The sequence below is a fragment of the Haemorhous mexicanus genome, chromosome 11 (assembly GCF_027477595.1).
Source record: "Haemorhous mexicanus isolate bHaeMex1 chromosome 11, bHaeMex1.pri, whole genome shotgun sequence".
Classification (NCBI taxonomy): Eukaryota; Metazoa; Chordata; class Aves; order Passeriformes; family Fringillidae; genus Haemorhous; species Haemorhous mexicanus.
This window is the reverse complement of record NC_082351.1, coordinates 15,986,858-16,010,053: the sequence shown is the minus strand read 5'-3', so window position 1 is coordinate 16,010,053 and position 23,196 is coordinate 15,986,858. Positions and strand designations below refer to the sequence as shown.

The following is a 23,196-nucleotide window of genomic DNA, read 5'->3' as shown; positions in this document are numbered from 1 at the left end:
AAAAAAAAAAACCACACAAAACCAAAACAAAACAACAAAAAACCAAACAAAAAAAAAAAAACACAAACAAAAAAACCCACCAAAAAACAAACCAAAAACGGATTACTGGAAAAAATTACTCTCTTTTAAATTGATTGTTGCTACTTCAAACCTTGGGAATATTCATTTGCTTTGTGATGCAGTTGATGGATTCTGCTATGCAGCCTGGCAGTGTGTGAGAACATAATGCCTGTAGTAAAGGTGACTAACCCCTTAGAACATCCCCACCGATGCCAAGTGGCCCATATGCTGTCATAAACACTTTTTATTCTTTTTTTTTTTCCACGCTGGTCATAAGAGCCCATTTTGGGTGGTAGATCACATTAGGCTCATTCATTACCTGCTGTGCTGGTCTGTGCATCTGCAGTGCTGCATCTCTGCTCTGAGCTTTGGACTCATCCCTGCGTGTTTTCTGATATTCCAAATCCTCTGTCACGGGTATACACAGATCTTCTCCTCTGTGTGTCCTGGAGCATTCTGCACCAGAGATAAAAATTATGCTTAAAGGTGGCTAAACTTCTGGGGAATATGGTTGTTGATAGCTGATGTTAGGTTTTATATATATCATCAAGAGAAATTCCTGCAAATTGATACTTGTAGCAAAACTTTCATTCCTTGTAGCAGAAGAGAAGGAAACTGACTGGCAGATGAACTGGCTCTATTCTTATGAATAATTTAAAATCTAATGAGAACAACAGGTGTGAGACAGTAGAGAAATTTTACAGTACCCCTGCAAACTTTAATCTACACTTTTATTTTTCTTGAAGGTCTGTCCAAAAGCAAAATTTCAGGCCTAGGGCTACTGCAGACTGTCTTTAAAGTTGCTTTGTGATTTTGAGCAATACATCATACCAGCAGTGATGTTCAGATGATACATTGCACTAATACATCACAGGAGCACTTTTGCTCTTATGATATATTAGTATAATACACTATCAGAACACTATCACTGATATATTACTCAAAAACACAGTTTCTGACCCTCAAGATTCACCCTCATCTCTAGTCTGAATACACTGAAAGCTGTGGATAATGATAAGAATAAGAAATCACATATTCAGTTTCTCTAGGGTAAAGCTGAGAAAAAAAATTGTGTGGTATTTGAAATATTTCATTAACTGAAACATCCTTGTGTTTTCATTTTATTCACTGAGCAAATGTTATGGATAGAAGCTAACACAATATAGGGGTGTTTGAATTTTCTTACAAATAGCCTAAGAAAACCTTTTTTGATTTCATATTTCATTATAGACTTAAGCCATGTTTTGAGAATGTTTCCATGAGGTGCAGGAGTTTCAGCTGATTTCTGCCTCATAAAATTGAATCAGGTGCAAGCTATCTAAATTCTATGCAAACCATTTGGTGCTGTTTCTGATGCAGTCATTTTTTTAAAGGATTTAGGCACCATCTAAAAAGATCTGAAGATGCATAAATGTGATCTATCACTCAGATTATTTGCTGCCTCTCTCACTGAGGTGTTGGGGTTTTTTTTCCCTGAAGAATTATTCTCAGTTATTGTTTTTCTTTACTCAAGAGTGAAAGACAAAGGGAGAAAGAGAAAAGAATGCATTGCAATGTTGTTAGTAGCTGAACTTACTACAGAAAAGTATTTTTCCCAGTAGAGTTTGGTTGAGGACTTTGCATTATCCTTCCGTTATGGTATGAACAGAGTGTCAGAAAAAAAAGATAATAGTAATGACACAACACTAAGGTGCCAAATCATATATTTGTGTTCTTGTCCATAATTTTGTTTGTTTTCCCCAGATCTTATCAGCACTTTTGATGAAAACACATCACCATTCACCTCCCTCCCAAACTGGGTAACACAAAGCTGCCTGTGCAGCCTTTGTGCAGCTCAGTCCTCAGCCCTGCTACCCCTTGGGCAATGGCCCTGTGCCAGGAGAGGTACACACTTCAGGCTCTGCCAAACTGGGCTCATAATCCTTGTGCCTCACAGGCTTTGGGCCACCTGGCACTCTGTCCCTGCAGGTGTGTCCCCAGCAGGAGTCTTGTGCCCCACAGGTTTCAGTTTGTTGTATTTGGGCTACAGCCTCCAGGGAGGAAAGGAAGCATTAAAGTCTTTTTAACCTTGTGGGAGGCACTGTCCTCTTCTGCCAGCCCTTCTGCCCACGTGCTGTCCATGGCACGGCAGCTGCCCTGTCCCCAGACAGGGAGCCCTGAGCCCAGGCTGCCCACACGAGCTCTCCCCACATCCCATCTCCAGCACCTTCTTATTCCCCTCTGTTCCAAAGCCACAACACTCAGCTCCAAGGGACATTGTTATTTCAAAGCTGTGGCTAAATATGTCTCTGACTGACAACTATGAATAATTCCACAGAGCCCCTAAACTTCCAGGCATTTCACTCTGAAGCTCATTTAATACACCAGGGCTGCTTTCTCATGTTTTTCATCTTTTATATTCTCCAAAGAGTTGAGATACAGTTATGGAACAGGTTAATGTATTTTCCTCTGAATATAATGCTATGGGAGCCTGTGCATGGTTACTTGTGTGTGTTGAGAATAATGCTGACAGTTAGAAAAGAAAGTCATGAACTTGATAATCACCATTTTTTTGTTTCACGTTTTCAGCATGTTCATGTCCATGTGCTGCCAAGGAGGGCTGGAGACTTCAGCAGGAATGATGATGTCTACGAAGAGGTAAGAGTTACACTCCATCTCTTCTTCAGAGTTGGTTTGGCTGTCAGTAAATTGCTTTAATGGCCCAGGCCCTCCCATGGGTGGAGGGAAGGGATCTCTGCATTTTTATTGCTTGCAAAGATCCTGTGATGGCACAAGATCTGTAGTGGGATTTCCTTGTGAGCTCCCTCTCTGAGGGAGGATACAGTTGACAACTTTGGGACTTCAGTCTGTCACTGTACACAAGGTGCATCTCTACAAATAATTGTGGTCCCTTATTTTAAGGGCACAGGGAAAAAGGGTGACCACATGGCCAGCCTGGCATGCAGGGAGCTGGCATACACCAGCTGCTCGCCTGGGGTGCCAAACCTCCCCCTTCCAACCAGAGAAAACACAGGCAGCTTGTTACAACTCAATCACAAATTGCCTTCTGGCCTGATTTTGGTAGGGCTCTGCTCAGCTCTGGACAAATCACATTGTAGCCCCAAAGACGGAAATTAAAGGGCAACTCTGCATATAGATGGAATATCTGCATGTGTGCAGATTATGCAGCAGAGCTCAGCTCATGAGCTGTTCCAGTGTGACTGAATCACTGGCTTTTGTTTAAATGAACAATTGTACTGGCATTAACAAAAAGTTTTCCCCAGTTCGACAGCTGTCATAATGATTCTATGAAAAAACCTCACTATTGTTAAATTTATGGCTTGTTCTTCATGGGTTTGGTAGGATCCTCTATGTGAAATATGACATCTCCTTCTCTTCCTGAAAGTAATTAATATAAACTTGTTCAGTGCTACTGCAATACCATCTGCTTGAAAGAGACATCGTGACATTTTCTGCTTTGGTATTTTTTCCTTTGTGATATCTACATGATGACAAGTCCCCACTCACAAAAAAAAAAAAAGGTGGAGTGTTTTAAAGTTTTTCAATTACTTAAATATGCAAAAATGGAGAAGAAAGCATATTACTGACAAGTCATATGAAGTGTAGTGCCTGAAAACTCCACTAGTAAGGGTAAAAGCCTAATGAGGCTGCTGAACAAGGAGATCCAATGGAAGGAAATGATGGCAATCTTTCCTGGTGTGGTGATTAAAAGCAGTTGAGTGAGACAAAATTAACAGGGTTAAAGGGTTGTCAGGCACTGGAAGAGGCTGCTCAGGGGAGTGGTGGAGTCACCATCCCTGGAGGTGTTTAAAGGATGTGTAGATGGGGCTCTCAGGGACCTGGGTTACTGATTGGCTTGACAGCACTGGGCTGAGGGTTGGATTCAGTGATCTTGCAGGTGTTTTCCACCTAAATGATTGTATGGTTCTATGATCTTTTCCTTTCACATGTGTTAAGGGGTTTCAGATGCTGCATCAACCCATCAAATCTCTTTCAGTTTCTGTCATATTTACTATTCCATTTGCTTCTTTTTTAACACAATTATTTCTCCCTTGTTATAGCTGAACAGAAACAGGCAAAACTCTAATGAACTAGACTATATATTTAGTGTTGTTAGATGCAAAAGGGTGGCAAATTGGGGAAGAATTTCTTTTTTATTTTGTCATTTCCAATTACAGCAATTGTAGGTGTTGCTTTTAGCAAACAGGAACCATAAATATTTAGACATAGATGTGATAATGTATCTTTTAGCAGAAGAATGTGTAGCCTCAGAGTCTAACTAGCTATTCTTGAACACCATAAAGCTAACACCCTTTTGTACAGACTGTAGCTGAAGAAAGATTTAATTTTTTTAGAATGCCAGGGAAACAAAGACACATTTGCTGCTATAAAAAGTTTGATGCCGGGTTCTGTCACTGTCTGGATTGAGGATGGAGGGACTTAAGAAATTTGCTATCACAGGTGAATAAAGCTATTTTAAAAAATGAAAAAGGGACAAATTATTGAAAATGCAGCTGCCTTTGGAAATAATTTGGAGCTTATGTCAGTACAGCAAAAACATTTTGAGATAATGCATCTCCGTGTGATGTCTGCAAGTCATATCCTTTTGACAAGAAGATACTTGAAAAGATTTAGGGAGATATGTAGATCATGGTGGGGCAACAGGCTGGAAATCGACAAGGGATAAAGTACCATTAGGTGAGATGTGGGTGCTGGAGAGAGCTTTAAATCTGTTTTTCATGAAATTTGTACTTTAAAAATCCAAAACCTGTTCGTAAATACTTCATTTCGATGTATTTGAGTGATAGATGGAGCTGTAGTTTAGGCAGCAAAGACCACCTTCCAAAATCATCCCAATGGCCTTTTCCTTGTAAAATGTGACATGGAGGCTGATCAGCCTCCCTCAGACAGTATGTGCAATTGTAAAGCACACCGAGGATAAATTGTGCATATTGCAGTGCCTGGCTTAGCTACCACAGCTAAAGTTTTAACAGCAATTGGGAGCAATTTTCACAGGCTCCAGGTCTCAGCTCTGGCTCAACATGTCTTTTGCAAACCCCTTTCTATCTGTAAGTGCCTTTGAGCTCTCCAAGCTCCGCAGTTGTCATCTGTATATGCTCAGCAGATTGCTGATAAATCCCACTGCTCTTAGAGTCTGACAGTGAAAGGAATGCCCAGATGCTGAGACATCACTCCTTTTAGGAGCCTTCTAGAATTGAGACAGCCAGAAAGTGCTTGCAGTCTCTCACTGTGTGCCTAATTTCTCCCATTCAGTTTGGGAGTGACCACTTACCTGATGGAAAAGGCGGAAGAAAGCACATCAGGTTGTTCCCTGCTTAGTCTGTTTGCTGGGCTCTGAGGTCTTCAGGCTTTTGGCTCTGAAGCTCTGACACAGCCCTGTCTAAAGCAGTTTTTAAGTGTAAAGAGTATAATTAAGGGTAAGGTGTTTCTTAGCACTTCTTAGCATTTTAATCAGGTATCTGATGGACACAAATGTCTGCTGATTTCTGGATATATATTTTTAGAACTGTGGTAGTGGAAAATTAATTGTAGAAGGAATAAAGCAGGGCCTGACACTTATTTCACAGCATCTTCTCTAAGGCACTCCTTGGTAGAATGTGTCACTTAATATTTTAGGTTTTTTACCTCAGTGCATATGAAAGAAGTCACTGTGTGATTTTTCGAAGATACAAAGAGAATCACTAATAGTAAAAAACCATCCGCATTTAATATTTTAGATGTATTTCCTCTGCATCTTTGCAGAGCTATTTCTTGGAAGGGTATTTCCTGGGAAGTGTTAGTTATCCACTCCCTGGGCTCACTGTAGTGGAAAGCTAAAGCTATAGTTTATCAGTTCTTACATTTCTCTGCAATTATTTGAAGCCTAAGCCTGCAAGTGCGCACATGCCAAAGTTAAATTGGTCTTACAGGATTTTTTATAGGATCAGGCTCTTCATCTTTTACTATTGCTAGATTACTTTTCTCATCTTCATCTTGAGTAGTTCTTATTCATTGATTCTTTATTTCTTGGACAGCAGAACAATAGCAGCTAAATATTAGGAAAACCTTCCGTTAGAATACTCTTTATACCTCTGAATTTTCTGTTTGGTTTGAAAGAGATTATATTTCACATTTATTAATCAAGGAACTTAAAAGCCTCTTATGAAGTAGTTGCTTGCTTTGAAGTAGATGAGTTCTTTGCTATTATAAGGGCATGTCACAGTGACTGATAAGAATTTGGTATGAAAGAACATCTTTACTGTAGAACAGCCCCCAGTGTTGTTGCAGTCAGCACAAGTACTGCAGTTGTTGGAGGTCATTGTGTCCAAGACATTCAAGAACATTATCCTGAAAAGTCTTGGCACTTCCAGGCATCTGTGGGCAGCCCTCGTTCAGTGGGTGTTTGAAAAGTCCATAGCACAGCCTGTCCCTGGTCTCCACTGAGTGGTTAGCCATTACTGCAATATAAATAACATTCATCATCCTTTAGGCTGGCAGGTAATAGCTGTACTGGGCCAGAGACGATGGGGCTCTCTCAGAAAGGAAGACTCAATCAAAACTCTGCACTCCTGTTATGAGTGCTGACCTCAATAAGTTAATTCTGAGGCTGACAGACTCGGATGGGTAAGGGCAGCCTGGCCTCTCAGTGAAACCCTGAGCACTGAAAAAGGGGAAAGTGTGAAAGAGAGAGGTTAACCCAAAACCCTGTGTCTCCATCCTCCTCTGCCTGCCAGACCTGCATCTTGGATCTCTTCTAATGAACCTGAGTGAAACTTCCTACTGTGAGTTCTTCAGTAATTTATGAAATTTTGTAAAAAGCCAGCAAAAGATTTTGCTTCATGCTATCCTCCTTCCCCTCTGGCATTCAGGCAAGCAGTGAGAGACTCACTTAGGAAAAGATACTTTGACTTAGTGATCTCATTCAGCACGTTATGCTAAATCATTTCAGCACGAATACCTATTAGTAATCATTTCCAGTTCCAGGAAGGATGAAGGAGGCATTTTGGCATATGAGTCAAGAACCTGCTGGGCTGTTTCTTCAGGCTGGCAAAACAGGGGAACTGTGGTGAATTCAGAAGTTTAGTCCAACAAGCCTGAAGTTTAATTCTCCCTGAATGGCTTTGACTGTGACATGCCATCACTCCGAGCTGCAGACAGCATCCTGCCTGCTGCTGGGCACTGAGCCTGGCACAGGGCTGGAAACCTGCACAGCTGCACTGAGCTGCTTAAAGGGCTTAAAGGTAAGGAATGAAGTAAAAAGATAAATAAGCCCTCATCCAGGTCTGTGAGACAAAATGGAAAGATGCCCAACAGCTCCTGTGAGCATCAGATTGAACTATTCATGAAAATTAATGGCATGCAGAGCTAATAGGCTGTTCCTTGGCCTCAGAATGATATTGTACCTTCTGGGAACACATTGTAGCCTGCTGGGAGATCAGTCTGCTGTGTCAGAACTCCCTCGGGGCCAGACCCTGCTCTCTCTGCACCCTGCATGGTTAAACCCGTAGAAAAGGACAGAAGCAGCACAGGATCTAAGTAGTTTTCTGGGGTGTTTTTTAAAGCTCTGGTTTTCCTAGGTACAAGTTTATTTCCTAATCTCCTGATGCAGCAGCAAATAAATTCTTCCCAGTAGGCTTCACCATGGTCTTGCTAATGCTGCTTTTTCTGAATGCAAGCACCAGAGGAGGTTCTCCTGGCCAAGGAGTAGGAGCCTTTCCCAGTTGATTCCTGAGTCTTGTGATATTTTAGTGAATCCAGCAGGGCAGGGCACATGAACTGTATGTGAATATTTCCAGCTGAGAGTATTGCAATAGAACCTAGAACTGTGCCAATAATTATGGTTTTGATCTTATAGGTGGATGGACAAAAAAAAATTTTAGTTAACCTGAAACAATGTTTTTTTCCCATCAAATGAATTTACTTTTTGTTTTGAACAGGATAATTTATTTTCTGGACCACAATATTTTGTCTGATTAGGATTGGAAATCCCCTGGATGATGCTGGCATGCCCTGCAAGCTTATTCCATGTCCTCAACCTACATCAGGCAAAACTGACAAATTTGTCAGTAAGGCCCAGTATCAATACTGGGAGACATCCTAGGGTCACATTTATCACCCTAGATGAAAACCCCACTGTTTGTGGTATTCTCTGCCCTTTCATCCCTGTGAGGTATTTCTTAATTTGACACCTGAATTCTCTTGAGACCTTCCTCTATGCTGTCTATGTTGCTGCACTTAATTTAAGATAGCAGGATATCACAATCTGATCTAATTAAAAGTCATTTCATTAATTTCTCTAGATCCTATGGAAGATCTTCCATAGGATCTAGAGTAATGGAAACAGCTCAGCTATAGGAAGGAATTAGAAGTGGTTAAAGGTTTCCCATTAAGGCAGCCATCCCTCATGATCACACGCATGCCCTTTACACCTAGGCTTTGTCTGGAAGGCAATGTTCATTTGGCATTCTGCATACCATGGATCAGCCTCACTGCCCTCTACTCTGGCTGTCTCTCTGCATTCCATCACTGCTCTTGATGCCTCTTACCCTTTCCTGCCTCAGGGATTTTACAATCATTGTCCTCCCAGGTTAAAAGACATTGGCTGCCAGGATCCACTTACATTTCATCTATAATATAGTAGATGCAAATTTTTGTGACCATTGCAAAGGATCTCTTGGCTCCTTGTGTAGGATATTTATTGTATTTAGCTTATGGAGTATTTGCTTTGCTGTGTCCTTGATGGTACTTCATTGGCAAGTGACTTTGTGACAAAAAACCTCCAACCAAGGACAACTTGCTGGTAGGAAGATTAAAGTGAACATGGTCTCTGAGGCCTGATCATGCTGTCAGTGCTTAGGTGTGCTCAGATGCTTCCTGTGTATTCCCAGCCCTGAGGTAAAACTGTCTTCAGATCTCTGCTTATCCTTGGAGGCAGTGTAGGTTGAACTCATTCTGGTGGGAAGAAAATGCCCCATTGGTATCCTAGGTACTCATCTTTTTGGATTGATGATATGGAAAGCAAACAAACCTATCAGGGAGCTGCCATTTTCTAAAGAGAGATTTTTCTTTGCCAAATTAAAGTGCTGCCCTAAGCTTCAAATGAAATGTTCCCCTGTTCTCTTTAAGGTTCAGGATATTGGAGCAGGTAGTTGGTAAGCACAAACCAAATCGCACCGAAATCCAGTGCAGACCTGGCAAGGGGGGATTAAGGCCAGAAGAAAAGAGAAGCTGATGGTAAAATGAGGATAGAATGAGAATGGATTTTATCTTTTGTGGCAGTGGTTTTGCCTGGAAAGCAATGCAAAGTAACCACAGATCTGTTGCCATACTGGGGGCAAAGAAAGTGTTATTTCAGTTTGAGAAAAGAAATTTTAATAATACATTGCAGCTGAGTGAGAATTTAGTTTAACAGAGTGTTAGCATAATTGTGCACAATTTGGTTTTATTTAAATACATTAAGCACCATTGTTTCTTTTCCATGTTAAGGATTGACTTTGGTGCTAGGTTGCAGCAGTTTTCCTTAATTGCTTTAATCCTTGGCCTTAAGAAAATGAATACTTTAAATTCACACTTGTTAAGTACACTGCTAATGAAGAACAGGCTTTAGCAATCTTTGGTGGGCCCAAACTATATGTAAAAAAAAAAAAAAAAAAAAAAAAGAGAAACCAAAGAGAGAAAAAAAAAAAAAAAGAGACACGGAGAAGCTAATCACCAACCATTCTGTTAATGCTTATTTTAATCATCTTGCCTGCCCTTGCTGGCAGACAGAGCCATTTGGCTGCAGAGGCAGGAGGCAGCCATCGCCTCAAATGGCACTGATGTTGAGAATTGGGCCCAGGAGGACAATCTGACTTGTCAGTTTATATAGACATAAAGCTTCATTGTTGTGCACAGGCACAACTAGCTTTTTAAAAGCCTATTTCCCTCCTGATGATGTGAGAATCTGCTCCCCTCTCTCCTACTGTTCTCCAGCCCTCAGATTTATTAGACAGTGTTTGTAGCCCTGCTCAGTATTTCTGTGGTGCCATAGGGGCAGGTGGGGACCAGCAGTGCCCAGTGAGTGCAGAGCACAATGACCAAACGCCCAGCTTTGAACCACAGGGACTTTTGGGGGCTGGGGGAGTAAAGAACTGTGCACACTGGGTAATGCCTCCTCAGAGAGTTTTAACATACTGATATCCTCGATGGAATATTCTCTGTGGAATTAAGTGTGTGCTTTAAAACACACAGGATGCTCAGAAGAGAGGACCTAACAGCATTTCCTTGGGGGCCAGAAGTGAAACATCTCCAAAATTCAATTAATTACCAGAAACATATGATCCGTTTTCAAAAACAGTTCATGCTGCTATTTTGCATGTGCAGGAAACTTTTATCTTTCTGACAACTAAGAGTTGCAGCTAGCAAAGTGAGCTTACAACTTCTTCTGGCTGCCTGTGCCTCCCCATGCTGCAGGGGGCCCCTGGAAGGGCTTCAAGTAGCACAGTGCAGCATTTTTCCCATTTCAGCTTTTGTGTCCTGCAAATTGGAGAAAGTGACAACTGGTGCCCGCATCAAGCAGTGGCATTTACTGCTCCAAGGAAAAGAAAGCTTCAAAATCCTGATTGGCTGAGTTACAACCCAATTATAGCTATCCAAGCACAGGTATTCCAAAAAAACAGGAAAACAGGGAAGTAAGGCAGCCTTTGTCCCACTTTGCCTGGATAGCTGGAGCATTGTGCATGAGGTTGCCAAAGAATCCCCTCCTGCATTTAATTGCAGAAATTGATCATAGGTTTATGCTAAACATACAAGCAAATCCAGCTAAACATTTGTATCCACCTTTTGCTACATAAATTACTTCAGTGTACTGGTGTCTTGCTTCTAGGGATTGTAATGTCTGTGGAAGTGGGAAGGTATTGCAATAAATAGAGCTTTAATGGAAGGCCTGTTTTAGAATTTCTCTTTTCTTTGAACAATGACCTTTTTCTTTCTTTTTTTGTAAGGAAAAATCTATTCTCATTCATTCATCAGATTGTCTTTGAAGGAGCAAATGCACACAACTGCCAGGCCATGTACAGCACGGGCTCTATGCAGCGTTCTCTTCAGCTGAGGCATGATTGGGAGCAGTAATTGAGATTAGCTCCCTAGGAGATGGGCCTCTGCTCTCTTCCTGGCTTTTTTCTCAGTAAAATAGTTGCATTTAATGCATTTATGATTAGACTATAAGTGCTAACATACTTTCTTCCCATACCCCTGCCATTTCTGTGGCAGGCTTACTGAAGAAATAACAATACATAAAGCTGCATAAACACTTAAGGTCTTCAGTGTCTGCTGCCATTGGCACTTTCAGATTTTCTATTTGAAGATAATTTCATTTCACACTTTTACATCTGAAGAGCCTGTTTTTGAAGACCTCAGAGTATATTTTTAATGTATATAAATGAAGTTTCCTCCTGCCTCCATGAGTACATTAAGCAACAGTACTTGCAGGGTTTGATGCAGAGAGGTGAAGTGACCTTGTGAAGTTCTGGAGTGAGTCAGGGCAAAACATCTGAGTGCACATACATCCATGAACAAGCAAATGGTGGATTGATCACCCATCTACAGCTACATAGAGTAATACCACATATGAAGCCCTTGCTTCCCTGTATGAAAGTGTGGTCCTAAGACAGCTGGTAGATTCCAGAATGTGCTGCCCAGTGTTGAGCAACATTGAAAACTGGATTCATTCTCAAGAACTTTGCTTCCATTTTTGGGTTCATTTTTTAATTTTTTTTTCCCTTGAAGAATACTACTACTGGCATTTGAAAAGTCAGATTGTCACCTGATAGTGCACTGGCTTCATTCAACCAAGGCCTGTGAGCAGCAGCAATTGCTGCTCTCTGAAGGTGAACACCTCAGGTATTTTAACAAGAGGAGACATGTTCACCCAGCTGTAGAAAAGGGGGTCTGTCTTCACTGGTATGGTGTCTCCTGGGACACCAGGAGGGAAATGCTTAGGGAAAAAATGAGAAGAATGAACGTGTGAATGAAATGTCCCAGCTTTTTGTCTCCAGAAAGGCAGATTCAGGGAGTCCTTTGCTATAAGAGGATTCTCAGGTGGTTTTCTAAAAAAGGATAAGCAAAACAGCTACTGACTTTCAACAAGAGTCAGATGTCTGAATGCCTTAAAGACTTTGGAAAAGCCAGCCCTTTATCCTCTGTATCAGGTTGCAGAGGCAGTATTGACACTCAGCAGGATGTTATTGGCATGTGATTTTCTCTTTTCATCTTGCACAAGGGCATGAGGCAGAATTGCCCTCTGCTGCTGTGTGAGCAGAGCAGTTGTGGATTGATGTATCAGCACTTCGTGTTTCTGGGCTGTTCTCAGGAACAAGTGCAAAAGGGAAATAACAGCAGAACAAGGACACTTCCCAGGTTAGGTAATGTGCTCCTGACATCCTTTACTTTGCTTTTAATAGTGATAAGCATAATGAACCTGAGAACAATCTGGTGTTTTTCCACCACTTTTAGCAACCTCTTGTCATTTTAAGCTCCTGATGTTTCTTCTCAGGTGCTACCTGGTGATCCTTTTAACGTGTTTATTACTGTTGCTTCTTCTCAAAAAATAAATTTGCTGAGAGTAAAGAAAGTTGCTCATTAGGGCAATGTAATTAAAGGAAAAGTAGACATCATGCCAAGTTCCGTTTTCTCTACAAAGCACCACCTTGGAGATTGCCTGAAACTCAATTACTCATTGCTATGCTTATTAGGGAGAACAATATGCTGAAATGATCCCTATTTCTAATAACCTTGTTTTCTACACGTGAATCATGTTAATACTTTTTGCTTTAGTGCCTTAATCACCATGTGTAAAATGGGTCTGTTTTTAGAGGGGGAATAGGGAAGGTGGGCCACATGGTGGGTGTTCTCTGAATTGCCACTCTCCATGGAGAGTTTCTTGTTTCCTGCTGGTCCACAAGTCATTTTGTGGTGCTTTTTTTGTTGTTTTTTTCTTTTAATTACATGGAACAGCATTTATTAACAGATTACATCTTGACAGTCAGATTTCCCTGGTGAAATGAAAATGTTCATCCTCTGCCTTGCTCTCTCCCTTTGGGGGAGGGAGTGTTCAGTATCTTTCATGTCTCACTCTCTTCTTTGTTACCTCATGGCTTCACCAAGACAAATAATTTCTGCAACAGAAAGCTGATATTACCACTTGCTAAATAACCTTGTTCCGATAATCAGTCTGGTGCCCAGTTTTGTTCCTCGATCAGAGCTACTCTGATACCTTCCTGCTGTTCTCCTAGCATGATGTCTTCAGCTTCTCTGAACAGGCTGTTCCTCTGGCCCCAAAAATCTTGTGTACCCCTGCAAGTGTGTTGGAGGGAGCTGTAACACACCTGTACAGTATTCTGTCCAGGGCTTTGGAAGGGACCTGAAGCCATGAAGGAAACATGATGTACTTCCATCCAGCCCACAACATGATTACCCTTCTTAGCTTCATGCTCAAGCCTTTTCCTCTAAACATGCAGGAAACCTTTGTTAATGGGGTATTCCATCAGAACTGAAGGACAGAACTCTTAATCATGCTAGTAAGGACAACCAAAATTGCCATGGGAATGGGGGGAAATTGCCTGAGGTTCAAGCTCTGTGGTGGCCAAGTTCATTTAAGTTTCCCTGAAATTCTTCGTCAAAAATGCCACAAGCACTCATAAAATAGTTGTGTGTAAACTTCACTTTTGATCAAAATCATGGATGAAAGCATGGAAGTGGCTGAATGTTGAAAATATCTAAGGGACAGAGAGGGAAGTAATTTGTTCCTAAGCAAAACAACTTGACTGGCAAAGCTTCACTCCCAAAGTGAAAAAGAAATGTAAGGCTGTTTTCTCTTTGGTGCATGTCTCCATCCCCGGAATTGTTCAGAGCCACATTGGACAAGGCTTGGAACAAACTCATCTAGTGGAACATGCTCCTGCCCATGACAGAGGAGTTGTACTAGATGATTTTTAAGGTCCTTTCCAACCCAAACCATTCTATGATTCTATGATAGGAAGAGGAAACTAGTCCAGGAGATCAGTTCATGTACCACTGGTGTCTTCTATACCATGTAAGACAGGTATCCTCGTTACCAACTGTGTCATATGAATACTAAGAAATCACTGCTCCTCAAAAATGCTGTGTGTTCATCTCAGAAGGAAGTGCATGGCTGCGCAGTTAACCATTCCTTCTCCTTCTTTCATGTCAGAATATTTCAGTCCTTTTATGCAGAGCACAGGCAGACATGATTGAAAAGGAAAGTCTTACCCTTTGATGTTTGTTTGTTGTATTATCCACTTTTCATGGCTCTATTATTCCAGAATCCTATTGAGCCATTCATTGGCAAGTGGAAATTTCCTCTGCATTCAGTAGGGTATTATAGCCTCTAAATCACTTAATTTGGCCCCTGATACTTATCTTGGGGCCAGATTATCAAAAGTGTTGAGCACCAGCTTTCTGAAGGCTTAGCACCTCCCACTGAGGAAAGGTTTTCAAATTGCTCTAAACAGAGCAGCTCCTGTTGTGACCCTTTAAGGACAGATTTACAAAAGAACTCAGCAGTTCCATTTCACCAAGGAGCTGAGTCCTTTCCAAAATCTGTCCAGCTTTGCTTGGTGCCAGGCTGGAAGATAAGGACTGTTGAAAATGTAGATTTTAGCATGCTCTCTGATGTGGAAAAATACTAAGTTCCAAACATTGGGAAAGACTTGAAACAAATGCTTGCAAAGAGAAAAACCTCCACGTTTCAAGATGTGCCAGTTTTATTGACTGATAGAGGGGCTGGAAGAAAATTTTGGATCTGCACAGGTTTTCCCATAATTGCCCACTAGGAGGTTTTCTGCACATTCTCCTGCAGCAGCTGCCAGGCAGGATGCTGGGGCAGAGCACTGCTGTGCTGAGGCAGCACAGCAATTCCTGTGTTCTCAGAAATGCATTCACTTAGCAAAATGTGGTTTGTAAGCAAAGTAGCACAAAGCAGCCATTATTCTTCTACCAATCTTTCTGGGGAATAAAATACACCAAAAAAAAACAAAAAACAAAAAAAAAACCAAACCAAAAAAACCCAACACAACAAAACAAGACCGAAAAAAGATAAAGGAGGGGAAAAGATTGATTTGAGCCTCATAAAAATTGAGTGAATTTTACAATTTTACTTTTGAAATTTTAGACCAAGGATTCCCCTTGCATGCTCTATACTGCCTTGTTTTCCAGAGAGCTTTTCCTGGTGTGGCTAGCAAGAAAAGTCTTCACAGAACAGTTTGTGTAACCTTGGAAGCTTCTGGGTTTCTATGTGAGCGTTGGTTCTTCACCTGAAAGTTATTGTAGGCCGATGGCAATGGAGGATGTGATGCAAAGAGGATATTTCAGTACTTAAAATTCATGAATTTAGGCTTTAACCCTAGGCAGCACTAAAGCTCTCAGGAAGGCAGTTCTCTTAGACTTCCAGAAAACTGAAGCTGATCATCCTGCACCTGAGTTCTGTAAGGTGGGTGTTTCCTCCCCCTTGGGAGCAGGCAAAGGAACACTAAAGCCTCAGCAGCCACTTTGGGAGCTGGCACAGCCCAGTGCAAAACAGACATTTGATTTTGGTCTCCTGTGCTGCAGGAGCCTTGGCACATACAGATTTCAGTCCTCTGTGAACTTAGACAGTGTTTTTCCTTTGCTTATCCAGCCTCACTTTGACATAAAGTACTTTTTAAAATAATGAAATAGATGTAAAAGAAATAAAGCAAAGGAGGAAGCACAGCCTTGCTAAAAGCCTTTACTGCTGTCACAGGACTGTGCAGTTTCTGTGATTATCCCTTGCCTTGTTCAGCAGTGTATAATTTAATGATTGCATCCAGGGCATGCTATTAACTTTCTTTTCTACTTCTGTGACCCCAAAGCTCATTAATTCTTTTTACTATTCCCCAATTGACACGTGTGTATGTGTATGGGGAGGGCAGTGGCTAAAGAAGTGTTATGGATTTCATATCTTTGCTTCGTCTGCCACATTATAGCAAATGACAGTTGATTAGGTCTTTCTATAGATCATTACCAATTGTTTTCTACCTTGCAAATGCTGCTATTACGACAAATCTATCATATCCTAGAGATCCTGTGCAGCTTGTTATTTCTGTGTGATTTATTACTCTCGCAGTAGAAATGTTGTTAGCGAACATTGGGGAAGCAGTGAATATATTGAGAAATATCAATGTATCCTCATGTTCTGGCTTGCAGTGACAGTCAGTGATCCATCTCACTGACACTTACCTTGTTAACATTTTGATCAGATGGCAAATTTGTCATTTTTCCTGGTAACAAGTATAAGTTTGTACAAGAATTGCAGAAACATGGGGAAGATAAAGGGCCCCTCTCTTAGTTTTTTCCAGTGTGATGTAATCAGTAATCTTTCTGGAAAATGAAATAATTACTCTGTGAAAAAGCTTATCCACTAGAAAATGTGCCAGTGTTAGAAAGCTCAGATTTCTCTTCATTTGAGGATTGAATGAGTTCTCTTTGCAGCCATTACTGACACATTGATTAACACACCAAACCAACATGAAATGATAATATAGAACAAAGGTTTGCAGTCAGATTTCCTCTCCTTGATTGTAGTGAGGAACACAAAGATCTTGCAAGTAAAAGGGAAGGCATTATCTCTGGGAACAATGAGTACAAAATGCTACAAACACAACGTTGCAAATTTCTTCTAATCCTTACACTCAAAGCTTTTTCTCAGCTGGGCTGTCAGCTCTGCAGCTTTCCTGTTCCAAAGCGTGGGCATGAAAACTGTGCTCACAACACAAGTGGCTACATAGGGGGAAATTACAGCCCCTAATGAAATAGAGTCACCTCAAAAAGCCAGTGACTCACCTGACAGCCCACAAACATGGGGAGGGGGAAAAGAGTGGGATGTGGCCTTTGGAGATTTAGAGTTGTTTCCATCTCTGTGCATGGCATTAATAAGGGCTTGTCCATGCAAGGGAATGAACATGGCAGCACTGACATAAAATCATAGACTCAAAGAATCATTTAGGTTGGAAAAGATTTCTAAGATCATCAAATCCAACCATGAACCCAGCATTGCCAAGCCACCACTAAACCATGTCCCTGAGTGTCACCTCTACACATCTTTTACAAACCTCCAGGGATGGTGACTCAACCTGCTCCCTGGGCAGCCTGTTCAGTGTTTGACAACGCTTTCAGTGGAGAAATTTTTCTTAATTTCCAATCTAAATAAGCCTGGACAGAAGACGTGTGTTTGACTCAAGCTTCAGTTCAGGACCAAACCAGAATAAACACTAAACAAATAGCCCTTATTTCAGGACTTGCATGAAAGTTTCTTTCATTCCATTGTTTTTTTCAGTTTTATCCAGTGAAAATTTGGCTGCATTATTTCAAATGGCCAGTGCCAAATGTAAGCTCTCAGTCACCATAATAAAAAAAAATCAGGCGTCAAACAGTTCTTCATTTCAACCAGCTAGATTAAAAAATACAGTCTAGATAGATCTTGAGAGTACTTGGATGAGAGTTTAATTGAAATGATACAGCTTTTCATTCTCATCTTCACTAAATGACTTGGGAGGTCTGATCCTCAGCTGGATTTGGTTTTATCTTGTTGCTGCTTTTCTGACTTTCTTTGTAGTGTATTGTCAGGTTGTAATGCTGTGAACAAAGGCTCAGATTGCATTCAGAGAGCACACACAGAAGCTGAGCACTGCTTCCGTTGTGTCATTTTGGTCATAACAGTATAGCTTGGAATTGTTTAATTCTTCTGATGTTATGCATAGCAATGCAATAGTTCAGGCATCAGAGAACTCGAGGAACAAATCTTAGTGTTCTGCATCAGTTTGAGAAAGCACAATGTCATCTTCTAGAAAGTCTAATTGTTATGATTAATATTTAGCATAGGGAAGTCTATGGGGAAGGGCAAAGTTGCATCTGCTTGTTGAATTGAATGAGTTACGGATTTTTCATTTCCTTTTATTTTCAGCATCCCACTGTATAGCAGAGAATGTACAAATACACATTTTCTGTAGCAGTATCTCTTGGACTGTGCCTCTTACAAAGCCACTCCTCAGGTGCCTGGCCCAGAGGAGCAGATACAGGAATGGGGATGATGAGGTGACAGGAGACAGGAGTAAGCTCTGGAGAGGGGTAAGGGCTGGAATTACTTCTTGAAACCAACTCTGACAGGGCATCTCGCAGATATATTGGACCTGATGGCACAATCTTTCCATTGAACACTCCAGCATCATAATTGCAACTTCCTGGAAACTGGTCACTTAGTAAGTGCTTCTTCTCACTGAAAACAAAGGGTCTTCATTAAAAATGGAGAAAAATATGAAAATTCCAGCAAGTATTGCTGAAGAAACTTGGGCAAAATGTTTTCTGAGAGAAAAGCTAACAGTGAAACAGGTGCAAGGAGACTACACAGCAAAGTAAGTTTAACAGAGCTGGCTGACAAGATATTGCTGCAATTTGTCTTTAGGATCACACAGAAAGCTGACAGATTTTGCTAGGTCTTGGTGACATTCATATAAAAAAGTTTCCTAAATCACCAGCTGAAATTTCAGACAATGATTTCTGATAAAGGGATGTCAGAAAGTTTCACCTTCTGAAACAGGTGACTCATTTACCATTATCTTCATTGAACAGCTGAGATCCTTCCTTTAGGAAGAGAAATGAAAAATTATCTTTGAATGTACCATATTGCTTCCGATTCCAAAGAGGAGAAGGGAATTAATGTTGAGGATGGTGTTGCAGTAATTAGTTTCAGATGCAAAAGGCTGAAAGTAAATCCCAACAAGCAGCAAGAAAGGGATTCACCAGCAGAGCAGCTGGAGGGTGGTATTTTTTTTTGGTTTTTTTTTGAATATGCAATCAATGTTGTTCATCAGTGTTTTGCTCCTTAATAATTAGAGCAAGATTTAAAAAAAAAAAAAAAAAGGAGAAGAGCAGCAGATTATTGCTGGGAACTCATTTATGGCTGTATCAGGAGTTAATGTTGATCTCTGAAGGTGCTTAGCACTCTTGGTGGAGATAGCATATGGGGGTGTTCAGTGCCTGACAGTGGGAATGCAGAGCACCAGCTCCTGCTCTGTGATTGTGAGCATGTGTGCTCACACATGCTGCTTGGAGTCCACTCCCATTCCTGTTTAAACCAGTGTGAAGATCTATTAGGCTTGCTTAGCATTAGGCTAGGCTCTTGAATTAAAAATTCTCCATTGAGTATATTTAACACCTCAAAACCCTCTCTTTCCTCTTTTTCTTCACCTAAGTAGCAGAACTCCTATTCTTGGGCTGTTGGCATTTCTCTTTTGCTGTCATTGACACAGAAGAATTTCCTGGGCCTGAGGACTCTATTTTATCAGGTCATGGCATCTACTGGATCTTGCAGAAGAGTGTTTTCTCAGACTGTGTTTTATGAGCTGGCAAATTGCAACTTGTGACTCTCTTAGGAGTTTTGTTCAGTCATTTAGGTTTTACCTGCATCTAAAATAGAATTTTTCAGTCAGCCTAACTAATTTGGGTTTACAAAGACCAAATATGTTTGTCCTCTAATTTGCATTAAGGAAGGCTTTCATTATTCTTGCATTTCATTTCACTACTGTGAAAACTAAACCCAAACCAAAATAAACCAGCACCACTGATGCAGCAAAAAAGAAGGTGTTGTTTAGTAAACACCTGTGCCTTTGATGGCTTTGGATAACTGCTTGCTGGTGCCTGGAAAACCTGGCTACAGACTTAGAGTGAGGGCTCCATCCTGTGATGACCCAAAATTGCAGTTGCACTGCCTGGCAGTTTTGATATGCATGAAGCTGAGCCACAGCCCACCCTGAGGAACAGAGATCAAAATCTCAGAGACTGAAGAGGACCAGGAAAGAGGCTCCTTACTGGGATCTCTGCATTTGCAGGGAGTTTTCTTTAGATTAAACACAGCTCTCATAATAAAACTGGTTGCGTGCCTCTCAGTTTCTCAGTTCAATTCCACATCTGCTGTGCTGGGGTTTCTCCTCATCCTTGCACCTTGAGGGTGTGTACAAGATAAAAGGGAGAGGGAGCTGGGGGCTCTGGCAGGGAAGCCCTGCTGGCATTTCCAGGCAGCAAAGTGACATCAGCCACAACACAGTTCTTTGACTTCAGCTCAGTTTGCTGGGGTCCCTGGCTGACAGCACTCCCTCCCTGCTTCTGCTACTCCAACATTTATTTCACAGAAAAGGCTCTGAAATAAATTTCACAATTTCATTTAATCATCAGTATTCTAGGACTAAAATGACCTCATTTTTATTTTATTTGTTTTACCAAGAGCTGAAAGGTAAATATCATTTCAGTACAAAGCTGTAAGTAGCATGATTTCTGTGATTTCTCCTCCTTCACACATCCTCAGCCTTATTCATAGATACCTGACAAGGAAGCAGCAGCAGATGTTAAAACAGTGCATCTTGCCAACAGTAAGCCATCATCAAAACAATGTTTTTGTATGCAAGTTTTTATTTTTTATTTCTGGCATCCAGTGTCAGTAGGGAGGTTTTAATCTGAAGCAGAAAAAGCCTGAACAGGGTCTCCAAAAGCCAAACTTCTACCCAAGTGGGTGAGGAGAAGTCTGAACTCTGGTGAGGTTATAGACAGATATTGAGTTTTGCTCATTGCAGGCTTGACAGCTCACTTAGCACAGCTCACTGGCCCTTGCTAATGGCCCTGTTGCAATGCCCTGCATCTCTCACAGCCATGAGTTTAGTTTTTAATGGATCTGAGGTCACTTTGGCTGAGAAGTCCATACACTGCCTTCTTGCTAATAGTGCTTAACATTTGTATGAAACTTAGTTGTGTTTCTTAATTTCTTTATTATGGGAATATTGCACTCATGGCCCTGCTGAAATGAGGATGTAATGGATCCCTGCCTCCACCTCCAATTTTCTACTACTGAGCAAACCTTCCATTGGGAGAGCTGGACTTAGGTTGTTGTGGGCATGACAGGCATAACTTGGGCACAGAGGGCTTGGTGGAACTACTGTGGGATTTATGTTTGTTTTTTGGCTTTGTGATGGGCTGGCAACTTGGTAGCATGGGCTGAGTGGCTGCCCGTGTCTGTGTGCTGTTATTTGTCTGCAAGTGCCAGATTGTCTTGTCAGGAAATCAAACCCACAGTATATACTTTCATTGCCAAAAATTATTGTAAAATTGGGGGTTGGGTTTTTTTTGTTTGTCTTTAATTTTGGGGGGTACTTTTTTCCTTTTTTTTTTCTTGATTTTGGGGGTTTTCCCCACAGAATAGGAGCTCTCCTTCTATCTTTGCCTTGCCAGGATCTTCTGCTTTCATTTCTATCCTGGCAGGGCCAGCCTGACTTTGTTTTGCCAGAAATCTGACACCACTTCTATATTGCAGAGTTGTTATCAAAGTGTTTCAACAGCAGGTGGGGGATGCTGGTGGGTCTCAGGTGCCCAGGACACAAACTGTGTCTGCAGGTGCCACAGAGAACCTGCAGGTCCTTTCATGCAAAACTTCTACTTGGTTTGGACACTAACTAAATCAGGGTTTTGCTTAGTGTGGAAATATACAAAATTTTCACATTTGAAATTACTTATTTGGGTTTTTTTTTTTTTTTTTTGAGACTGTGTTTATTCCACTAAGATTTTTATTAGGAATTTGCTGCTTGTTTCTTTGGTGTGGTAGCCCTTGGTTGGCATTCTAGTGTCCTGCAAAGAGAAGTCAATCTTCTCTGCCACTGTTTTTCAAAATATTTACCACTAGGAGATAGTACTCAATTTTAGAAAGCATTGAGGGCTTTGCATATCAGGACATGTTGGATTCAAAGGATGTGAAGTGTGTACACAGAAAATAAGGGGTTAAGTCAGAGATGTTCACTTTTGCTGCAATTACTGGGATGGCTGCCTGCATTCCCAATGAATACCCCCATTTGGAAAGATTTTAAATAGACTGGGCTGGATACATGGGAAAAGCAAAAAAGAGTTGAACCGATGGGAGCATTTTGTCAGGATGATGGAGTGAAAAATCCAGCAGGTATTTTCTGTCTTTTAATGTACCAGGCTGTGTAATGCAGTTGGGCTCTCCCACCTGAGGGACATGTGTGCCAGTTGGCAGCAGGCTCCCCTCTGGCTTGGCATGGCTGCCTTTCTGGGCCAGCCTTACTGAAGGAATGTGATTTGCTGTGAAAAATGTGTTGATCAGGCTTGGTTTTGTGCCACCAGGCAGATTAGTGAATTGCCTTGTCTGCCTCCCATTGCTTTACTCCAGCCAGCAACATCTAAGCCTTTATGATTTTGCAGGTCTTCATTAAAAATAGCTGTTTCTATATCTGATTACTGAGCCCCATCTGGGGAGAAATGAGCCTTTCATCTGTGTATTATGAGGCCATATCCGAGCACATTGATTCCATAACAGAGTAAAATCAGACAAACTTTCTGTTGAATTGCTTTTCCAGCTCATCTCCAAGTTCTCTATGAGCTCTGTCCTGTCCCCAGCACATAATGTCTGGGGTTAGGACATTTTTTTTTTGTTTTAATTGCTCTTTTACTGCTAAATGCAATTTTTGTAATTGCTTACATAACTCCAGGGTTTTATTTTAAATTAATCTAACTTTGCAGTCATTCTACATGTGTTGCTCCTAACATTTGCCTATTATTTGGATTAATTCCACTAATTTATCACCTCTATTTAGATGTGCATTGTTTTTATAATCCTTACAACTGAATTAAAGCACACTTGTTGGGCTAAGGCGAAGTTTGCTTTAGTAAATCAAGTGGATTTCTTTTCCCTCTCAGTTACTACATATTTACTTGGACAGGGCTTTTTTCTGTGTGCGCTCTGGTAGCTGGCTGTAAAATTAGCAAATATTCTAGTAAATAAATTTAAATTATTTTGATTATAGAATAAAATAATTGGGCAGTGCTGGCATTTATTTTTCTTTTTGTCAAATTCTAAAATATTTCTCAAGATTTAAACACCTAATTAACAGCCAACTTCTTTTACCTAAGATTAGCTCTAAAGTTTGATGGTGGCATTAGTGAAAGGAGCAGAACTCATGATTAGCTTGAATTTTGAGTTGGTGCCTGGCTGTTCATCTCTTGAGTATATTTTTAAATGGTTGGGTAGGCATAACCTAAAAGCCAGTACAGCCTGTCCTCATA

The 23,196-nt window shown here is 41.0% G+C and overlaps 1 protein-coding gene across 6 annotated transcripts in view; it reads left to right on the top strand.

Annotated features, from left to right (window-relative positions):
- FHIT (fragile histidine triad diadenosine triphosphatase) overlaps nt 1-23,196 on the top strand; it is a 571,496-nt gene that overhangs the window by 485,773 nt on the left and 62,527 nt on the right. For all 6 annotated transcript variants that reach the window (XM_059856698.1, XM_059856702.1, XM_059856704.1 and 3 more), the window contains one exon: nt 2,629-2,697. In XM_059856698.1, the coding sequence (XP_059712681.1) occupies nt 2,629-2,697 (69 nt within the window). The remainder of the gene's footprint in view (nt 1-2,628; nt 2,698-23,196) is intronic.